General features: G+C 35.5%; 1 protein-coding gene across 3 annotated transcripts; it reads right to left on the bottom strand.

Moving 5' to 3' along the window:
* Positions 1-521: 521 nt before the first annotated feature.
* On the bottom strand, positions 522-13,974 carry LOC122578164 (serine/threonine-protein kinase BLUS1-like). 3 transcript variants are annotated; one of them, XM_043750065.1, is made up of 22 exons: positions 13,741-13,968; positions 13,110-13,323; positions 12,914-13,017; positions 12,248-12,502; positions 11,421-11,545; positions 11,252-11,296; positions 11,085-11,166; positions 10,919-10,987; positions 10,684-10,854; positions 10,530-10,595; positions 10,339-10,407; positions 10,113-10,256; positions 9,881-9,954; positions 9,362-9,583; positions 8,372-8,463; positions 8,183-8,250; positions 4,073-4,186; positions 3,946-3,988; positions 3,807-3,853; positions 2,369-2,430; positions 2,233-2,284; positions 522-939 (listed from the first exon to the last, which is right to left on the bottom strand). In XM_043750065.1, exons 4-22 carry the CDS (start codon positions 12,473-12,475, stop codon positions 889-891), a joined length of 1,824 nt encoding a protein of 607 aa, XP_043606000.1. In that variant the 5' UTR covers positions 12,476-12,502; positions 12,914-13,017; positions 13,110-13,323; positions 13,741-13,968; the 3' UTR covers positions 522-888. The 3 variants fall into 3 exon arrangements, with proteins under 3 accessions (XP_043606000.1, XP_043605999.1, XP_043606001.1); XM_043750064.1 differs by having other exon boundaries at positions 12,914-13,323; XM_043750066.1 differs by lacking the exons at positions 3,807-3,853; positions 3,946-3,988; positions 4,073-4,186 and having other exon boundaries at positions 12,914-13,323; positions 13,741-13,974.
* Positions 13,975-15,128: the final 1,154 nt, after the last annotated feature.

Below are 15,128 nucleotides of genomic sequence, written 5' to 3'. Positions count from 1 at the left end.
ACAATGACTGACTTGGAAGTTGTTTGCCATCACCATCGCACTTGAAAAACCAACTTATAATGACAAAATGAAAAGCATTGAAGTCATTATCAAGTTGATTGCTACGCTATATAATAAGGCTTCAAATTTATAGCGTATTTGAATCGGAGGCAGGTTAACAACGGGCAACTCAAACTGGTCCACGATCAATCTCAAAATGTGGAGGCATACCTGAATAGCTAAACGATTATGACTATGAGGGGTGCTCAGACTTGAATCCAAGACTTTATGCTTGGCTAATAAAATTAGATATGTAGAACTAAAATGACAAGTCAAAAAGACTCACAGAACAAGGGAAACAGGTCACAGTCTGATATATATGTTGTACACAATGGTATATATGTATTAGAAAAGTTGGTACTAATATCACCCCCATAATCAATAGTCACGATCGCTAATAATTTTGTAAAGTTAAAAACCATCTTAGATGTTTAAAGTTGTTATAAACATATATAACATGCCAACCACTGTAATAGAAATGATACAACAATAATGTCATACCGCCTTTTATTGAATGATGATCTAAAAATATCCTTCAATCACGACATAATCCAGTTTGTGTATAACTTTAATATCAAGGGCAATATGATTACAACAATAGTCGACTGCTTATTTAGAGACCGGATACACTGCCACTAACAAACTCATAATTACCAGGCTCCCTTTCCTTATATTCACATTTATGTTACACTTTTTAAAGAATAAAATTACCTGATAAGCCATTGCAAACTTATGTAGATGAACGATCGGAGGACCATCAGGTTCAATGTCAGAATGTGTCATGAAAGTTTTGAACTTTAAATGCAGACATGTATATTGTCATCCTGTTCGAGTGGTCGTTATCAATGATCATTCTTGGATATTTTCTTTCTTCATCAAATCACTCAGTTTCATTTCCAACTACAACACACCAAAACACAATATATTACGACTAGAATATATGATTAGAAAATGTATGGCCAGCTGGGAAGTGCTTGTATGTTTTCGTGTGTGTATGATTAACTATTGAGCAATTATTCAGAGCCAACCGTGCATGTATTTAACTGTAGAAATCATCAGAAAGAACTAAAACATAAGATCTCCTTTAACCAAAATCAATTGCATGCCTAGGCAGCAACCGGAAATAAGGTTTGCTTTTATCTAGGTGTCAAGATGGGCGGGTTCTGAGTTCTGATTACACAGTGACATGAGTAGGGTGCCAAAAAGGGCTGGAGACAATTGGGTTGACCTGCAGACACCTTTTTGTGCACTTATCACTTTATATAGACAATCAACACGTCAATCATGAGTACAAGAATAATATTACTAAAAAAATATATATTTGAAAAAACAACAATTTAGGAGGTGTATGCATTCCACTTCAAGTACACTTAGGGAAATTTTCAGCCCAGTTGACCCATTCCCGTTTTAGCTAAAATACTTTGTTTAAACTGGTTGGGATAAAGACACTCAAACTGACCCATTAAAAAGTATATGGGTCAATATCCCCACCTCCACCAGGGGTGGACCTGTAGGTTTTTTTATTAAAGCGCGTATGTTGTTACATTAGGAATGCACATACTCTTGGTTCCTGAAATAAAAAAATTGTAGTGTTTTCTAGGTAGCAAAAATAGTCCCCGCCGAATCAAGTTACAGTAGTGCAGCTTAGACCTAACTTCGAAAGCTTGGAAAATACGGAAAATACATAGGGGTAACTTTTAGCCATCTGTATTCAGAACGTTTTAGATATTAGTGCTAAATATTTGTAGTAGTCTGTAAGTTGTAGTACCCTCGAGACCAAAAGGGGATAAGGTGGCAATACAATTTTATTTTTTAATTTTTTTTTGTGGCAATACATATTGTTTTTACTAACTGGATTAGTCTAATACGGAATCATCACGTAAACGTAAAAGCAAGACAGGATTTCAGCGCAAGCACATAACCATCATATCAACTTAGTGTCAAGATACATCATATAATATCTCTGTGCTGATGCTTTGATCTTCCATAAGTCCATAACCTTCCTTAAATTATTATTTACTGTAAACTTAAAAAAGCACTATAAACTAATTCATGAATAGATTAGACAATCAGCAGAACAGAAAGATACAAACCCCGCAGGTCACCACTTCCTTAACGACATTTTAACTAAAAAAGTTGAGGAATATAAGATCCAAAGAGAAATAGTCTAATAACCAAATAACACAAATATACCTGAGCATTTCTCATCTTCTGCTTTTGCAATTGCTCAGCCAGAATGCTATTTCTGAAGAACAAGAGTTTTTAAATATAAAAAACATGTAGGTATGTATGCTATGAAAATTGCACTTCGAGAACACCAAATGGATACCTTTGTTGTAATTGGATCACTTGCGACTGTAGTTCTCTCTCCCTTGGAGAAGCCAGAGGTATCTGCATGTGATGAAAATATAATCAATTAAGCAATGGCTGGGGCTCACACTTGGTATCTTCTCACAGTTATTGAATTACTTGAGCAAAGAGAGTTTCGCAGAAAAATGTAATCATGCATTTACTCACAGATGGGGTGACTCGGTATAAGTTTAACCTTTAACAGGTCAAATAAACAAGATTAGCTTAAAAGGGAAGATGTAACAATGGGTTGAACAGGTCAAATGTCTCCCGGAGTGTACTTTTGGTAGACAAAACCTCCTAAATCATTATATTTAAGAACTCAGATCAATACCTAGGCAACAAAAAATTTGTGATCATATTAAGCACTATGTTTATGCATTTCGTTACCCGACTGGCCCATTTATTTCACATATAATGTAGCAAAGAAATAGAAATGGTAGACAAAGGGTATGTTTGGCAAAAGTAGTTGTGGTTAGTAACTGTAGCTGTAGCTTTTAGTTGGAGCTATAAGCTGTAGCTTTTAAGCAAAGCTGTTAGTTAGAGCTTTTATTTTATAGAATTGTTTGGTATGGTAGCTGTAGCTGCAGCGTTAAGAAGTATTTGTGTACTATTAATGACTAAAAGCTTCATCGAAAAGCTAAAGCTTTTGAAACGCTACTTCAAGAAGCGTTTCATTTTGGAGCTTTTTCTTTCAAATAAAAACTAAAGCTAGTTGCATCCAAACAAAGCTTTTAACACAACAAGAGCTTTTTGTTTAAAATTAAAAGTTAAAGTTCCCCAAAAGCTCTTGCCAAACATAGCCAAAAGAGACAAAAAAAAAATAGGGCCATCCTACTACATTATATAGCATTTGTTCCCTCCATTTTCTCAACTTTAACTAAGTGAAAACCCCAAAATACCCCTATAACTTATTGATAATATCCTTAGAATAAATCTCAACCACTCATTTTTTTCTCTCTCCTCAAATCTCAAACACTCATTTTTCTCTCTCCTCCATAAATCATTTTATTCCTCTAATTCATTCAAATTCTTTTATCTCAAAAACCATATATCGATAAATTATAAAAATTATATGGGTGTTCTTAAAATTTCATGCTCTTTCATTAGAGATGTCATTCGATAAACTTTCAACGAATTTCTAAATTCGAGGGCGGAGCTCGTACGGCTAAGGCATTTGACTATCACACTCTATGACCTATCACACTTTTTGACCTATCACCCCCACCATCTCACCACTGCAACGTGCGGGTACTTACTCTCGTTAACTATAGTTGGAATTGAGGTAAAGAATGCCATCATGCACATAAATAATAATAGTGGAGACAGAATAGAATCATTGGTTAAGCAAAAAGGTTTTCAATCTAAACTTGCAGCAGATATTTAGGTTACTTATTAAAAGATATAGGCCCCAATACCTGTAATGATTCATTGGTTCCTGCTTCCACATACTCCATGGAATTACCTGCATTCAGAGAACAGAGATAAATGTCTGGTTCATATGTCATTGGGTGATTGCACACACAGACTATATAATGATGCTGGAAACTGAAATACCAGATGCCTGCTCCACAAGCTTGATTAATCTATGAAGTTCTTCCTGAGCATAGACACAAGTAGAAAATTTGTTGTTTATCAGTGATCATTTAGAAACCATATATAATCAAGTTGAACTGATGCATACCTTTTGCAATGTGCTATGGTACAAAATGCTTTGCAAAGATTGAACAACTGGAATAGCTATGCTTGATGCTGATGGACTGGTAGTTCCACTGATGTTTGAATTAACAACAGGAACCTAAATTAGAAAATAAAAGCAAGGTCAAAAAACCATTTCATAGAAGATATGTAGTTAAGTTCTATCCTCAAAACTCACTGAGCAAGGGACAGAAATTTAAAAAGAAAAATAAATACAAAGAACTCCTCAAAGTCAAAAGGTAACTGAACAAGTGGTGATTTAACCCACTTAAATATAACCGGGTCAATTGGGGTTATGAGTTATCTCAAACAGGTCATGAGAAAAGTTTGCTAAAAGGGAAAGAGTCAACCATGATGAAAGTTTCCCAAAGTCAACTTTATTGCAAATAACCTCTTAAATTGTTTCTATTTGGGCATGAAATGAAAAGCTTAGTGACAATTAGATTTAATCGCGACAACCACCACGTCCCTGAATACACAGTGAAAACCTAACAAGTACTTTAAGAACCTAAGGTGACGATAGTTATCCTGGAACATGAGAAATGTGTTTTCTCCTGCATTCTAGCTAGAAGGATTGAGATGAAATATGATTTGATTATGAATTGAGTGTCTTGTAGAAATGCAGTGAATATGAGTCACTTGTCTGCAACAATGGGTATTTATAGGCAATAACCCTTTTGTCGTTTATGGACAGAGGCCAAGGCTATGTTGTCCGGACCTTGTACATTGTTAGTAGGATGTTCCCTATGTATGTATGTTAGTGTGGGATAAGTATGTATATACACACACAAATAGGGCATGACAATCAAGAAGCTAGGCGGAAATATCCCTATCCGAGTTGGGCTTAGCAAAAAGGGCAGCCCATCCGGCCCATCGATATCCACTTTTGTCATCCATTCACTCATAAACACATATGTTTATGTAGATACTCTAGGCGTTTTTATATCAATACTCTACCCAGCTCCTGATAAGCGTCCATTTTGTGATTATTTCCCCAATTATTAGGCCGCATTTTAATGTCTAATTGAGTTTAATATGTGAACTCACGGTACTTAATGAGATTTACTATTAACACAGGTTCACAGATAATACCATGTATTGGACTCGATGGTGTACGTGACTTGCGGTCAAGAAAGTCAAAGAGCATTTATGGAATTGGAAATGAAATGAAAAGTGGTGGTGGTATACTGGTATCGTGCGTGTCCAGCCAAAAAGAAGAGAAAGGCCATTGGGCCTGGTGTCTCGTGAGCTCAACAACAAAGAGAAGCAGCAGCCCAGAAAGGGGCTTTAGCCCTTTTGTCTCGTCTAGCCCAGAAGAAAGAAAGAAAGAAAGATTGGGCTTTGGCCCATCCTTGTGTGCGTGAGCCCGGCCAAAAGAAGAAGAGAGGCGGCTGCCTCTTTGCACCGACATATATATAGATATAGAGAGAGAGAGCAATAATTACGTAGCCTACATTAATTACTAGGTTACAAGCAGCTTACATTAATTTAGGAATAAGTCAATTACGAATAGGTTTTTGGTGGGGTTTTGTTCGTGTGAAGTCAGCGGCCGAGAAAAAGAAAAGGAGCAGCAGCTCGGGTCTCGACTTCGACATCATCACCACCATCCGCATCGTTTGATCTTCTTTTTCTATTTACTTTTATTATTATTGTTAGATACTATTGCAAGACTAATTTATTTGACAATTATTTTTATGAATCTCTTTATATTAATAATTGTTAGTAGTATTTGTTTTGCCATGAGTAGCTAAGTAATTTGCATCTGCTTGGATAATGTGAGCATGCCTTTATAGTGATATTATGTATTTATAATTGTTGAACTGTTTTTATGCTTGACGTAGATCCATAATTGTTTAGGTTTAAATACTTGAATGAATATGAAAGTATAGTTAAAGTAGGTTGGGGACTTGACAGGAAGCCAAACTGCTAGGGTGACTTAACAGGAATCCCGTAGACTATAAAGGTTAGGTCATAAAAACATGCTTAGGTTATAATCATAATTAGGGGACTTAACAGGAAACTTAATAAAAGGGTTAGGTGACTGACAGGAATCTTAACCATTTAGACCGGGGGACTTGACAGGAAACTTGGTCGTGATTAGTCGTTCAACAGTTATAAGTAATTTGGTAGATGATCTAGGTGGCATGTGAACTGTTTCCAAGTAGATGTATCATTTTTAATATTATTGTCATGAATTTACTTTTCAAAATCTTTTTGTTGTGTCTTCCGACACAGCCTGCCCCGGTAATACCGAATTTGCATTTTATTTTTAATAGTTAAATTAGTGACAAACCCCCAACAACCTTAGAATTACACCTAGCTGCATTCTTAGACATAGTCCCGGAGAACGATCCTGATCTTACCGATATGCTATACTATAAACGAACGGGTCCACTGCCCGTGAGTGAGTGTAGTAGAGAAGTTAACTTTGTAATATAAATTTAAAACTTGTCTGAAAATTTAGTTAAACTTCAAACTCATCAGCTCCAAAGAAAGGTAGGCCGGCCAAGCCACATAACAAACCAATCTGGATTCTTCTCGCCTACATATATATACTTCAATCTGATTCATGGTAGAGAGAAAGGGATCAAATACCGACCCGTTTCGGGGCCAAGAACAACGGCACCAGGTCATGCGCAAGATCGATCCGGCCATAGGGCCTCTGACGAATCTATGCGTGTGTACTCGTCCTCCAACCCAGCACATCTCATCACTCTCGTGCCCGATCCAAAAACTTAAAATGCCAAAGCGACTAGCCTCTTTGTCTCAAGTGGCGACTGACCTAGTCAGAATTCTGGATAGCCGGTTAAGGTTCGGCCTGGTCTGGCTACGCTTTGTCCAGCTAGACTACTTACTTTTATACGGAGAAATCTATATACGTGATTAGTTTCATAAGAAGATTTTAGAACGTACCCATATTGTTTCCGTAGTTATAACTTTGTATTGGTTACAATAAAAGAAGTAACAGACAGAGTTACGAGGGTCAACCAAAGAAACCCAGTGATATGATCCCACGTGGCCACATCGGCCAAGTATGGGATTGGTTGGTGGTTTATAAGCTATGTTATCAATAGCGGTGCTATAGCGGTTAGTGGTCCTCAAACAAATTTACCGATATCGGTGCTATCGCAGTCTAAAGAGTGGTAAAATAGCGGTGCTATAGCGCTTTTTTTTTGTGGCCCAAACTTGAAAGAAGCACTGATTTTTGCCAATAGTAACACTAATGTTTTAAATATTGACACTTTTAAGCTTGATTTTGCTATTTCTATTAAGTATAAAGTATTAATTGATATTTTAATTAAATATTAAGTATTAAAAATTATATATATAGATATTGCAGAATATTTTAATTACCGTTATCTCACCGCTATAACCAATATAGCATATAGCGGAGCTTGACCGCTACACCGCTATTTTAGTAATTAACTACTTAGTTTATAAGTCAAGGTGTCCCCTCCTCCTTTGAGCTAGCTTTTGGGAGTGAGTTCTACACTTAGCTTAGCTTATGGCATGATGCGAGCCCATTATGGGAGGGGTTCGTATCAAATGGTATCAGAGCCAGCCCTACCTTTCAAGGTTCCAACCCTCGGAGTAGTGGCTTGGACCCAAGGAGAAGGGTGCCAACCGTGACCAACATAGCCGTGACCAACGAGGACATTGGCTCTTCAACGGGTAGGGCATTGATATGATCCCACATCGGCCAAGTACGGGATTGGTTGGTGGTTTATAAGTCAAGGTGTCCCCTCCTCCTTTGAGCTAGCTTTTGGGAGCGAGTTCTACACTTGGATTATGCCATGATGCGAGCCTAACATGGGAGGGGTTCGTATCACCCAGCTGGTTCATGAAGTCACCAGTAACCCAAACCACTCGTCCCACACAAAATATAAAATGAAGACAATTACTTTTCTGAAGATAGAAGATGAAACCTATGAATGCCAATAAGAAATGTTACTGATAGAGCCAATGATCTAACAGATTTTGCCAATGTAAATCAGTTATAGCTTATACTATTATTGTCCAATGCATAGTTTAAGTCAAAGAAGCTGTTGGAATACTAGCGCCTCACATAACAAAGATCAATTAACCAACTGTGTACCTTGTAATCTGCTGCAGTGACTTTGAAACGTCCCTTGCGCTGCACCACAGCTTCCTCTGGAGCATCCTCTATACCAACAGACAACACAATTAAAAGGTAAGGCGGACATGTGAAGATAAGGGAAGAAACTTACCAGACTCCTGAAATTCTAAAAATACATGGTGAAGTAGGAAGTGAAGGATGGCTTACCGGAATAAGAGTTTGTTGCGTTATTCTTTTGTCGACTCTGTAATGGACCACTATAACTGCGTTCAACTCGAAATCGCCCTAGTGTTTGTTCTCTTCATATTATTAAGAATACAAATTAGTATCCAGAATATGATATCATACAAGCCTTAATGATGTAATATACTAGGATTTCAGCCCATCAATAGCATTGCGTCTTCAGTTTTGAAAAACAATATATACAAAACAAGCTTTCCTCTTTATTGGGGATTATGCCCAAGGGAATTGAACCAAAAATAATGAAACTAAATTATAATATAATCTGTGTACTCTGGATTATAAAAATTAGCAATGGAGACACCGGTACTACACTATGTAATCGTTCTTAGATCTGGAACAAAAAGGGATAAAAAGAAGAGCTTATAATTTAATAGATTATGAATATCACTGTCTCTGATGATACCAATTTATTTGATCTGGCTCAATGAGTATTTCAGTAACTAATTTCTGTATTTTTAAAGAGCCGATGGGCATTTATAATATGTGAAAGGGAAACATCCCCTTTCCATATCACTAAATAGTGTATAAAACATATTCGCTCTAGATCATGAAAAAAGCAAAAAAATCTCATTTTGGTAAGATTGCAACATTTCCTTTTACGGTAAACTTTTAAAGCTAATATCTGATATTATCACATAGGCAACACTACAAATTCAGATGAAATTGCATTTCTTCCACAGGATTTCTCCACCCAATCATTGTGGCCAGAGGACCTTATGGAAGCAGTCTCTCTACCTTTGGGTAGAGGTTATAGTGTCTACAGCTCACCTCCCCCATACCCCGCTCAGGAATTGGGTCTTGTTGTAATCATTGTTCAATGGCATTTTAAGACAATTGGTAAAATGATTTATATTATAGGAAATGTTGTGTCAACCATTGCAATATCAATGTGGTGGGAGTACGTTAATTATTCCGAATAAAACTCCTAGACAGCTGAACAAGCATTATAGTTACCTCTCTAAATCGCCAACTAACTTCTTAGGGTAAAGTGCATTATCTGGTAGCAGTGAACCACTTGAATACTTTTTTGGGCCATTAATAGTTGGCTGTGGTGAGGACTTTCTCTGTGCATCCTTTAATTCAGCATGGTTCTCAGAGTTTAGTGACGGCTTCAAGTCATTATGCTGTTCGGTATCTGATAAATTTTCATCATCCTCTCCAACATCAAAACATCCCCTGTATTGACATAACACTCTGAATTAGACGATAAAAGAAACAAACAAGTCATCAGATGTCATTCAGATATAACAAGTCTTGCACAACAACACAAATAAATCACGCAACTACAACAATTTATGTCCACAAATAACTTTCTTTCATTGGATACACCTTCATATATGAATGTTTATATAGGACCAAAAAGTTCAGTTGAAGAGGTTTTCAAACTTCACCACAATTCCAATTCAACATCAGTTTCACTTCACGAAAAACAGAAAAAACACTCCGAAATTTGGATGCTAAATATGGTCTTACTTGAGTGCTTGAATAGGCTTCATAGGAAACGCTGCAAAGGATTCCTCTAAATTAGGAACTTCATTAATTTCATCCTGCAATTAAAGAAAGTTAATTTCATTTATATTACAATTAATCAACTTGGAAGGACAAAACGGTCCAGTACGTATGAAGAGACAAATGCCAAGGGTAGGGGAGATCAGATATAGATAGAAAAGGTGAAGGCGTGAAGCTGGCACAATCAATATTTTACCTCAAGGTCGGATGCTGAATCTGAATGATCAGCTGCCTCAGGGGATAACCTCTCTGCTGGCAATCCAACATCATTGAGCCCATTTGGTTGCTTTGAATTTGCATTTGGATCTTTGACACTAGAATTTTCATCATAGTCCTTGATCTGCCCACAAAAAAGTTTTGTGATAAAGTAGAACATTGAGCGTTTAATCAAAAGTGATCAAGCATTTTTACAGATTACATACCAGTGCAGCCTGATTCTTCAAGTCCTCCAAATTAAAATTCCAGGCACTAATTCCTCGAATGTACTCTTGCTGCATGTTATAAGACACACTAGATCAGGATACAATTTGAATAAGATTAGATACTATATAAAGACACCATAACTAATATGTGAATATTAAACAATAGATTAATGAGTGCATTTTTGTTTCACCTGTGATAAATGTTCTTTATTTCCATTTAACTCACTATTCTGTCGAAGAAGATCTGCTTCTTTTGCCTGAACAACAAGATCATCTGGAGATTCTTAAAATACATATAGATATCAAAATAGATATACACAGCATAACATGGCGTAAGAAAAACACCTTTAGCATCCTGTAACGATCTCCTAAGGGGGGAAGACCCTCAAGGATGCTACGTTGAAGATAATCAGTTGTTCGTGCATGTTTAAAAAAAGGATGTTTCAATAGCTTATCCGACGAGGGACGTTTCTTCGGGTCTTTCACTAAGCAAGCAGCAACCAAATCTTTAAAAGACTGCATAGCCACTGCAAGTTAGCACGTATTCCTATATATGGAATTTGTGTAGTATAGCACAAACCTTGGAAAACTTTTTGTCTCTTTCATAATCAAGACCTGGTGGTGCATTTTGCAGTGTCATAAGCAAAACCTGGAGGAAATGAGATGAATTGGGAAGAGTTATGATGTAACTCAGTAATATAAATAAATGAGTGCAACTGTTTGATAAACAGATCCTTATTAATTACTTTCATTGGTGGATACTTTGAAAAGGGTGCATGGCCATGAGCAAGTTCAAGTGCTGTGATTCCAAATGACCAAATATCTGCTCTGGTTACATACATCGCAGCTGTTTAGCTTAAAAATATTCAATAAATACTGTAAAAGAACAAAGTAAATCAGATTTAGCACTTACTTGAAGTCGTATCCATGTAGTTGTTGCATAACCTCCGGGGCCATCCTAGGGAAAACATTATTGCGAAATGAATAGTTTTGAAGAAGGTAACAGGTAAACTTAATACATAACAAAGTGACACCAAATAGCTGAATACTACAAGATGTGAAGGGTAAGAAATAAAACATACCAGCAAGGAGTTCCGACAAAGGTATTTCTGGAACGCTGCCTATCCCCAGTATCAAACATGCATGCAGATACTCCAAAGTCAGCTAACTTGATAGTCCCATTGTCATCAGCTAATATATTCCCTGCCTGAAATGAACGAACCAAAATTATTGACTACTAATTAAATCAATGTGACTAGGGTTGCCAGAAAAGAACAAAGAAGGAAAATTAGATAAATTCCCAGGGTGGAATTTAATTCAGTGTGTAGGTTCCTTTGAGAAAGCAAGACATGCAGTTGTTCCTCATATAAAGTAATAAAACTATGAAATGCAATGGGTGGAAATATACAAGGAAGGTGTTCCATTCTAAATAAGGAATCACTATGGTTTTAAGTAGAAATGGGAATGGGTTTGTAAACCCACCACCCTTACAACATGCCTAAATTAACGGGTTTGATTCTCAATTATGATTCCAAAGTCATAAACCAAACACTTTCAATGGGAATGAAAGCCATTCTCTCATTCCCAATTTCCCATACCCATAAACCAAACACACACAATGTGTAGGAGTGTTGGTATCTAATATCATAGATCAACATAAAACTGTTGATAGGGAAGTTGACCATAAAATTGAAATGGCCCAAATGATACAAAAGTTATCATCAAATATGTAGGAGTATGTTAAATTTCAGTCAACAAAAAAGAAACCCTCATATACATACTATAGTATAGTGCATAAATATGTTCATCTGAATATTGTCAACTCCTTTTATTGAAAAGAGTGCATTTAAAACCGTCTAATTTGTGATATAATATTTATAGAACCTTTTAGAAGGATCAAGTGTTGTACCTTCACATCTCTGTGAATATGTCCATGTGCGTGAAGGTAGACCAAGGCTTTGAGGACCTCTCGCAGCAATGTAGCAATAACAGGCTCTTCAAAGCCTTCTGGATAAGAAGTTTTCATTATATGGAGACACGATCCCCCAGCCATATATGGCATAACAACCCAAAGGTTGTGGCTGGTTGTGAAAGAACAATACGCCCGTAATAAATTTGGATGATCGATCAAGCTCATGGTCTGTACCTCACGGCGTATGCCATCCTATTTTATTTTAAACAATAAACTTAGATAGGGGCAAAATGCAAGATGATGTTGAAACGTTACAAGAAAAAGCTAATAAATTGGAATACATCTTTTGACGAATTGTAAGGTCATGAAAGATATAATCAACAAAGTAATGTAAAAAAAAGCTGATTTGATCATCTACGTACTCAATAGGGCAACGAGATCAACTAATTAAATGACAATGTGATCAATTCACTGTTTTAATAACCTTATATTCGGCAACCAATGAAATAAACTTCTATAGGGTTTAAAACATTCACCTTTTAGGTTTTGCTTTGCTAAAGACTGTATATACATGTAAAACCCAATAGCTAGAAAGAGAATACTTATTAACACATAATATCCCAACGTATGAAATGAGAAAGTCTGAAAAGGAAAGCAACCTACCAGGTCATTATTACACTTTTCCAAATCAAGAACCTTGATCGCAACTATCTTGTTTAACGGAATACACAGCGCCCTGTACACGGAGGCACTAACACCTTCACCAACTTCCTCGTATAACTCGTAATCGTCAGCATTGACAGGAAACTTATGTTTTTCCATATTTTATTCTAAATCATAAACATAAAACCGTTGTTACCATAAAATGCCCTAAACACATAGATCTCCTATTGTCAATTCGCGCCAACATTGTAACGTTGCCATTCTACCGATATAATGATTTCATCAGTAGCAGAATAATAATCTCTGTTAAGTATAGAATCTGTTATCAAGAATAAAGGCACCAACTTTAAGCTCGGTTACGCAGACTAGAACAATCTGTCAATGTGAGCTGATTGATAAACCCTTACAAGCTGCAGATTACGTAAAATTTGCAGTCAGTAACACGAGCAAACCTCGACGATAAGCTTGATAAACTACTTTAATTGAAGTTTCACGGAAAAGTTCGATTTTAATGTTGAATTGTATATAATTAAAGCTACATTACATTCTGATCACCTCGAAAACCTTAATAAACAAATGCAAATTCCATTGACTGAAGTCAACATTTTTATCATCAAAGTCAACACAATTTCCAAGAATCACTTCAATTTCACAAACAGATTCCGATCACAATTTTTTCATAAATATATAAAAAAAAAAAACACACATGAAATTGATTAACTCGGTATATAATTCAGTTAAATATAAGTATATATATTAGATATCTGAAAGTTAAGGATCATAATTGTGAGAAATGAAATGAAAACGACGTCGTTAGATGTACGGACCTAGGGTTTTGTAGCGGAGAAAAAGGACTGAAATTGAGCTGAAATTTGACCATAAAAAGCTCAGAAAAGGAAATGAAAACGACGTCGTTAGAGGATAGGTAAAGGCTTTGGGCTAGGCTAATCCGCCATAACAGCTGTCGTATAGTAGATGACTTTGTCCTTCAGATCCAACCTATATATATATACCGTTTACACTACACAAATATTACAATAAAATCGCGGTTCTGCCAGTAGTCAATAGTGGTGCAAAACATTGATTTTGATTTTAATATACATATAAATAAACTTACATATTCTGATATTCATGATGATGATCATATCATTTAAATTACTTTTATCTCAATAAGCAATTTAATAATTTTAATTTTCTTACAAACTACAGTAAAGTTTTCAAAAAATTGGAAACATTTTTACATAGCTAAATTTATTATTCTATTAAGTTGAAAATATATACTACATATACATATGTATTCATATTATGTAATGTCAAAAAAATAATAATATATAATGATACTAATAACATATTATATGTTAAAAAACTTATACATTATATATTAAAAACTGTTCTCTGATTTTTTTAATAACAAAGTACAAATTTTAATGCACCTAATTAGATTTTACTGACAACCCTAAAACCGGTCGCTAACAAAACCCATAATAAATATGCAAAGCTGTTATAGAGGCCATGTGGGCTTTGATATGGTTTGGATAACAATACATTATAATAATCACAATGGTCCATTTATATATAATTAAAATAAAATAAAAAAACTAGTTGTCTTATAAGTTATAACTTATTAATTAACCATTAATATATCTATCCATCTTCTTACAGTAACCTTTACTTACATCAAATTATTCTTTTGTGATTATTAAATCCTAACTCATTAAAACACAATTCACTATTATCACATTGGTCATCACTATGGGGCTTAGACATAAAACAAAATAAACAACTACACGAGGTTAGATTTTTTAGAGGTGGCGAATTTTTAAATTTTATATAATCATATATATGTAAATTGTATTTTATATACTCCGTAGTATCTATTACTCTATTAAGGATGGTTTTCGGTACGGAACCGTACCAAAACCGATTAATACCGAAACCGAAAATGATCAAAACTAAGAATCGAATACCGTACCGATTATATGGATACGGTACCGGTACCGGTATAATCGGTTTTGTACCGATCAATACCGATTTTTAACTTGTTTAAACAAAAAATACCAATTTTTGACGATTTCTAAGTATAATTGAATGTTATGTACAATGAAATATATAGTACAATAAGAAATTCAAAAGATGCAGATTTTTAGGTTGACGTATTTTGAGATTTGAATACAACAAACAATTGATGGAAAAAACATTAATTCCTTTGTTCTTA

Source organism: Erigeron canadensis, chromosome 8, assembly GCF_010389155.1.
Source record: "Erigeron canadensis isolate Cc75 chromosome 8, C_canadensis_v1, whole genome shotgun sequence".
Classification (NCBI taxonomy): Eukaryota; Viridiplantae; Streptophyta; class Magnoliopsida; order Asterales; family Asteraceae; genus Erigeron; species Erigeron canadensis.
Note: the sequence above shows the minus strand (reverse complement) of the source record. Positions and strands in the feature narration are given on the sequence as shown.

Excerpts from the sequence above, each read along its gene's own strand:
- LOC122578164 (XM_043750064.1), bottom strand. The coding sequence starts at position 13,072 with ATGGAAAAACATAAGTTTCCTGTCAATGCTGACGATTACGAGTTATAC. Across the intron at positions 11,297-11,420 it reads TTTGTCGGAACTCCTTGCTG|GATGGCCCCGGAGGTTATGC; the intron begins GTATGTTTTATT and ends TGTTTTCCCTAG. Across the intron at positions 4,187-8,182 it reads TCACTGCAGCAGATTACAAG|GTTCCTGTTGTTAATTCAAA; the intron begins GTACACAGTTGG and ends TTTCTAATTTAG.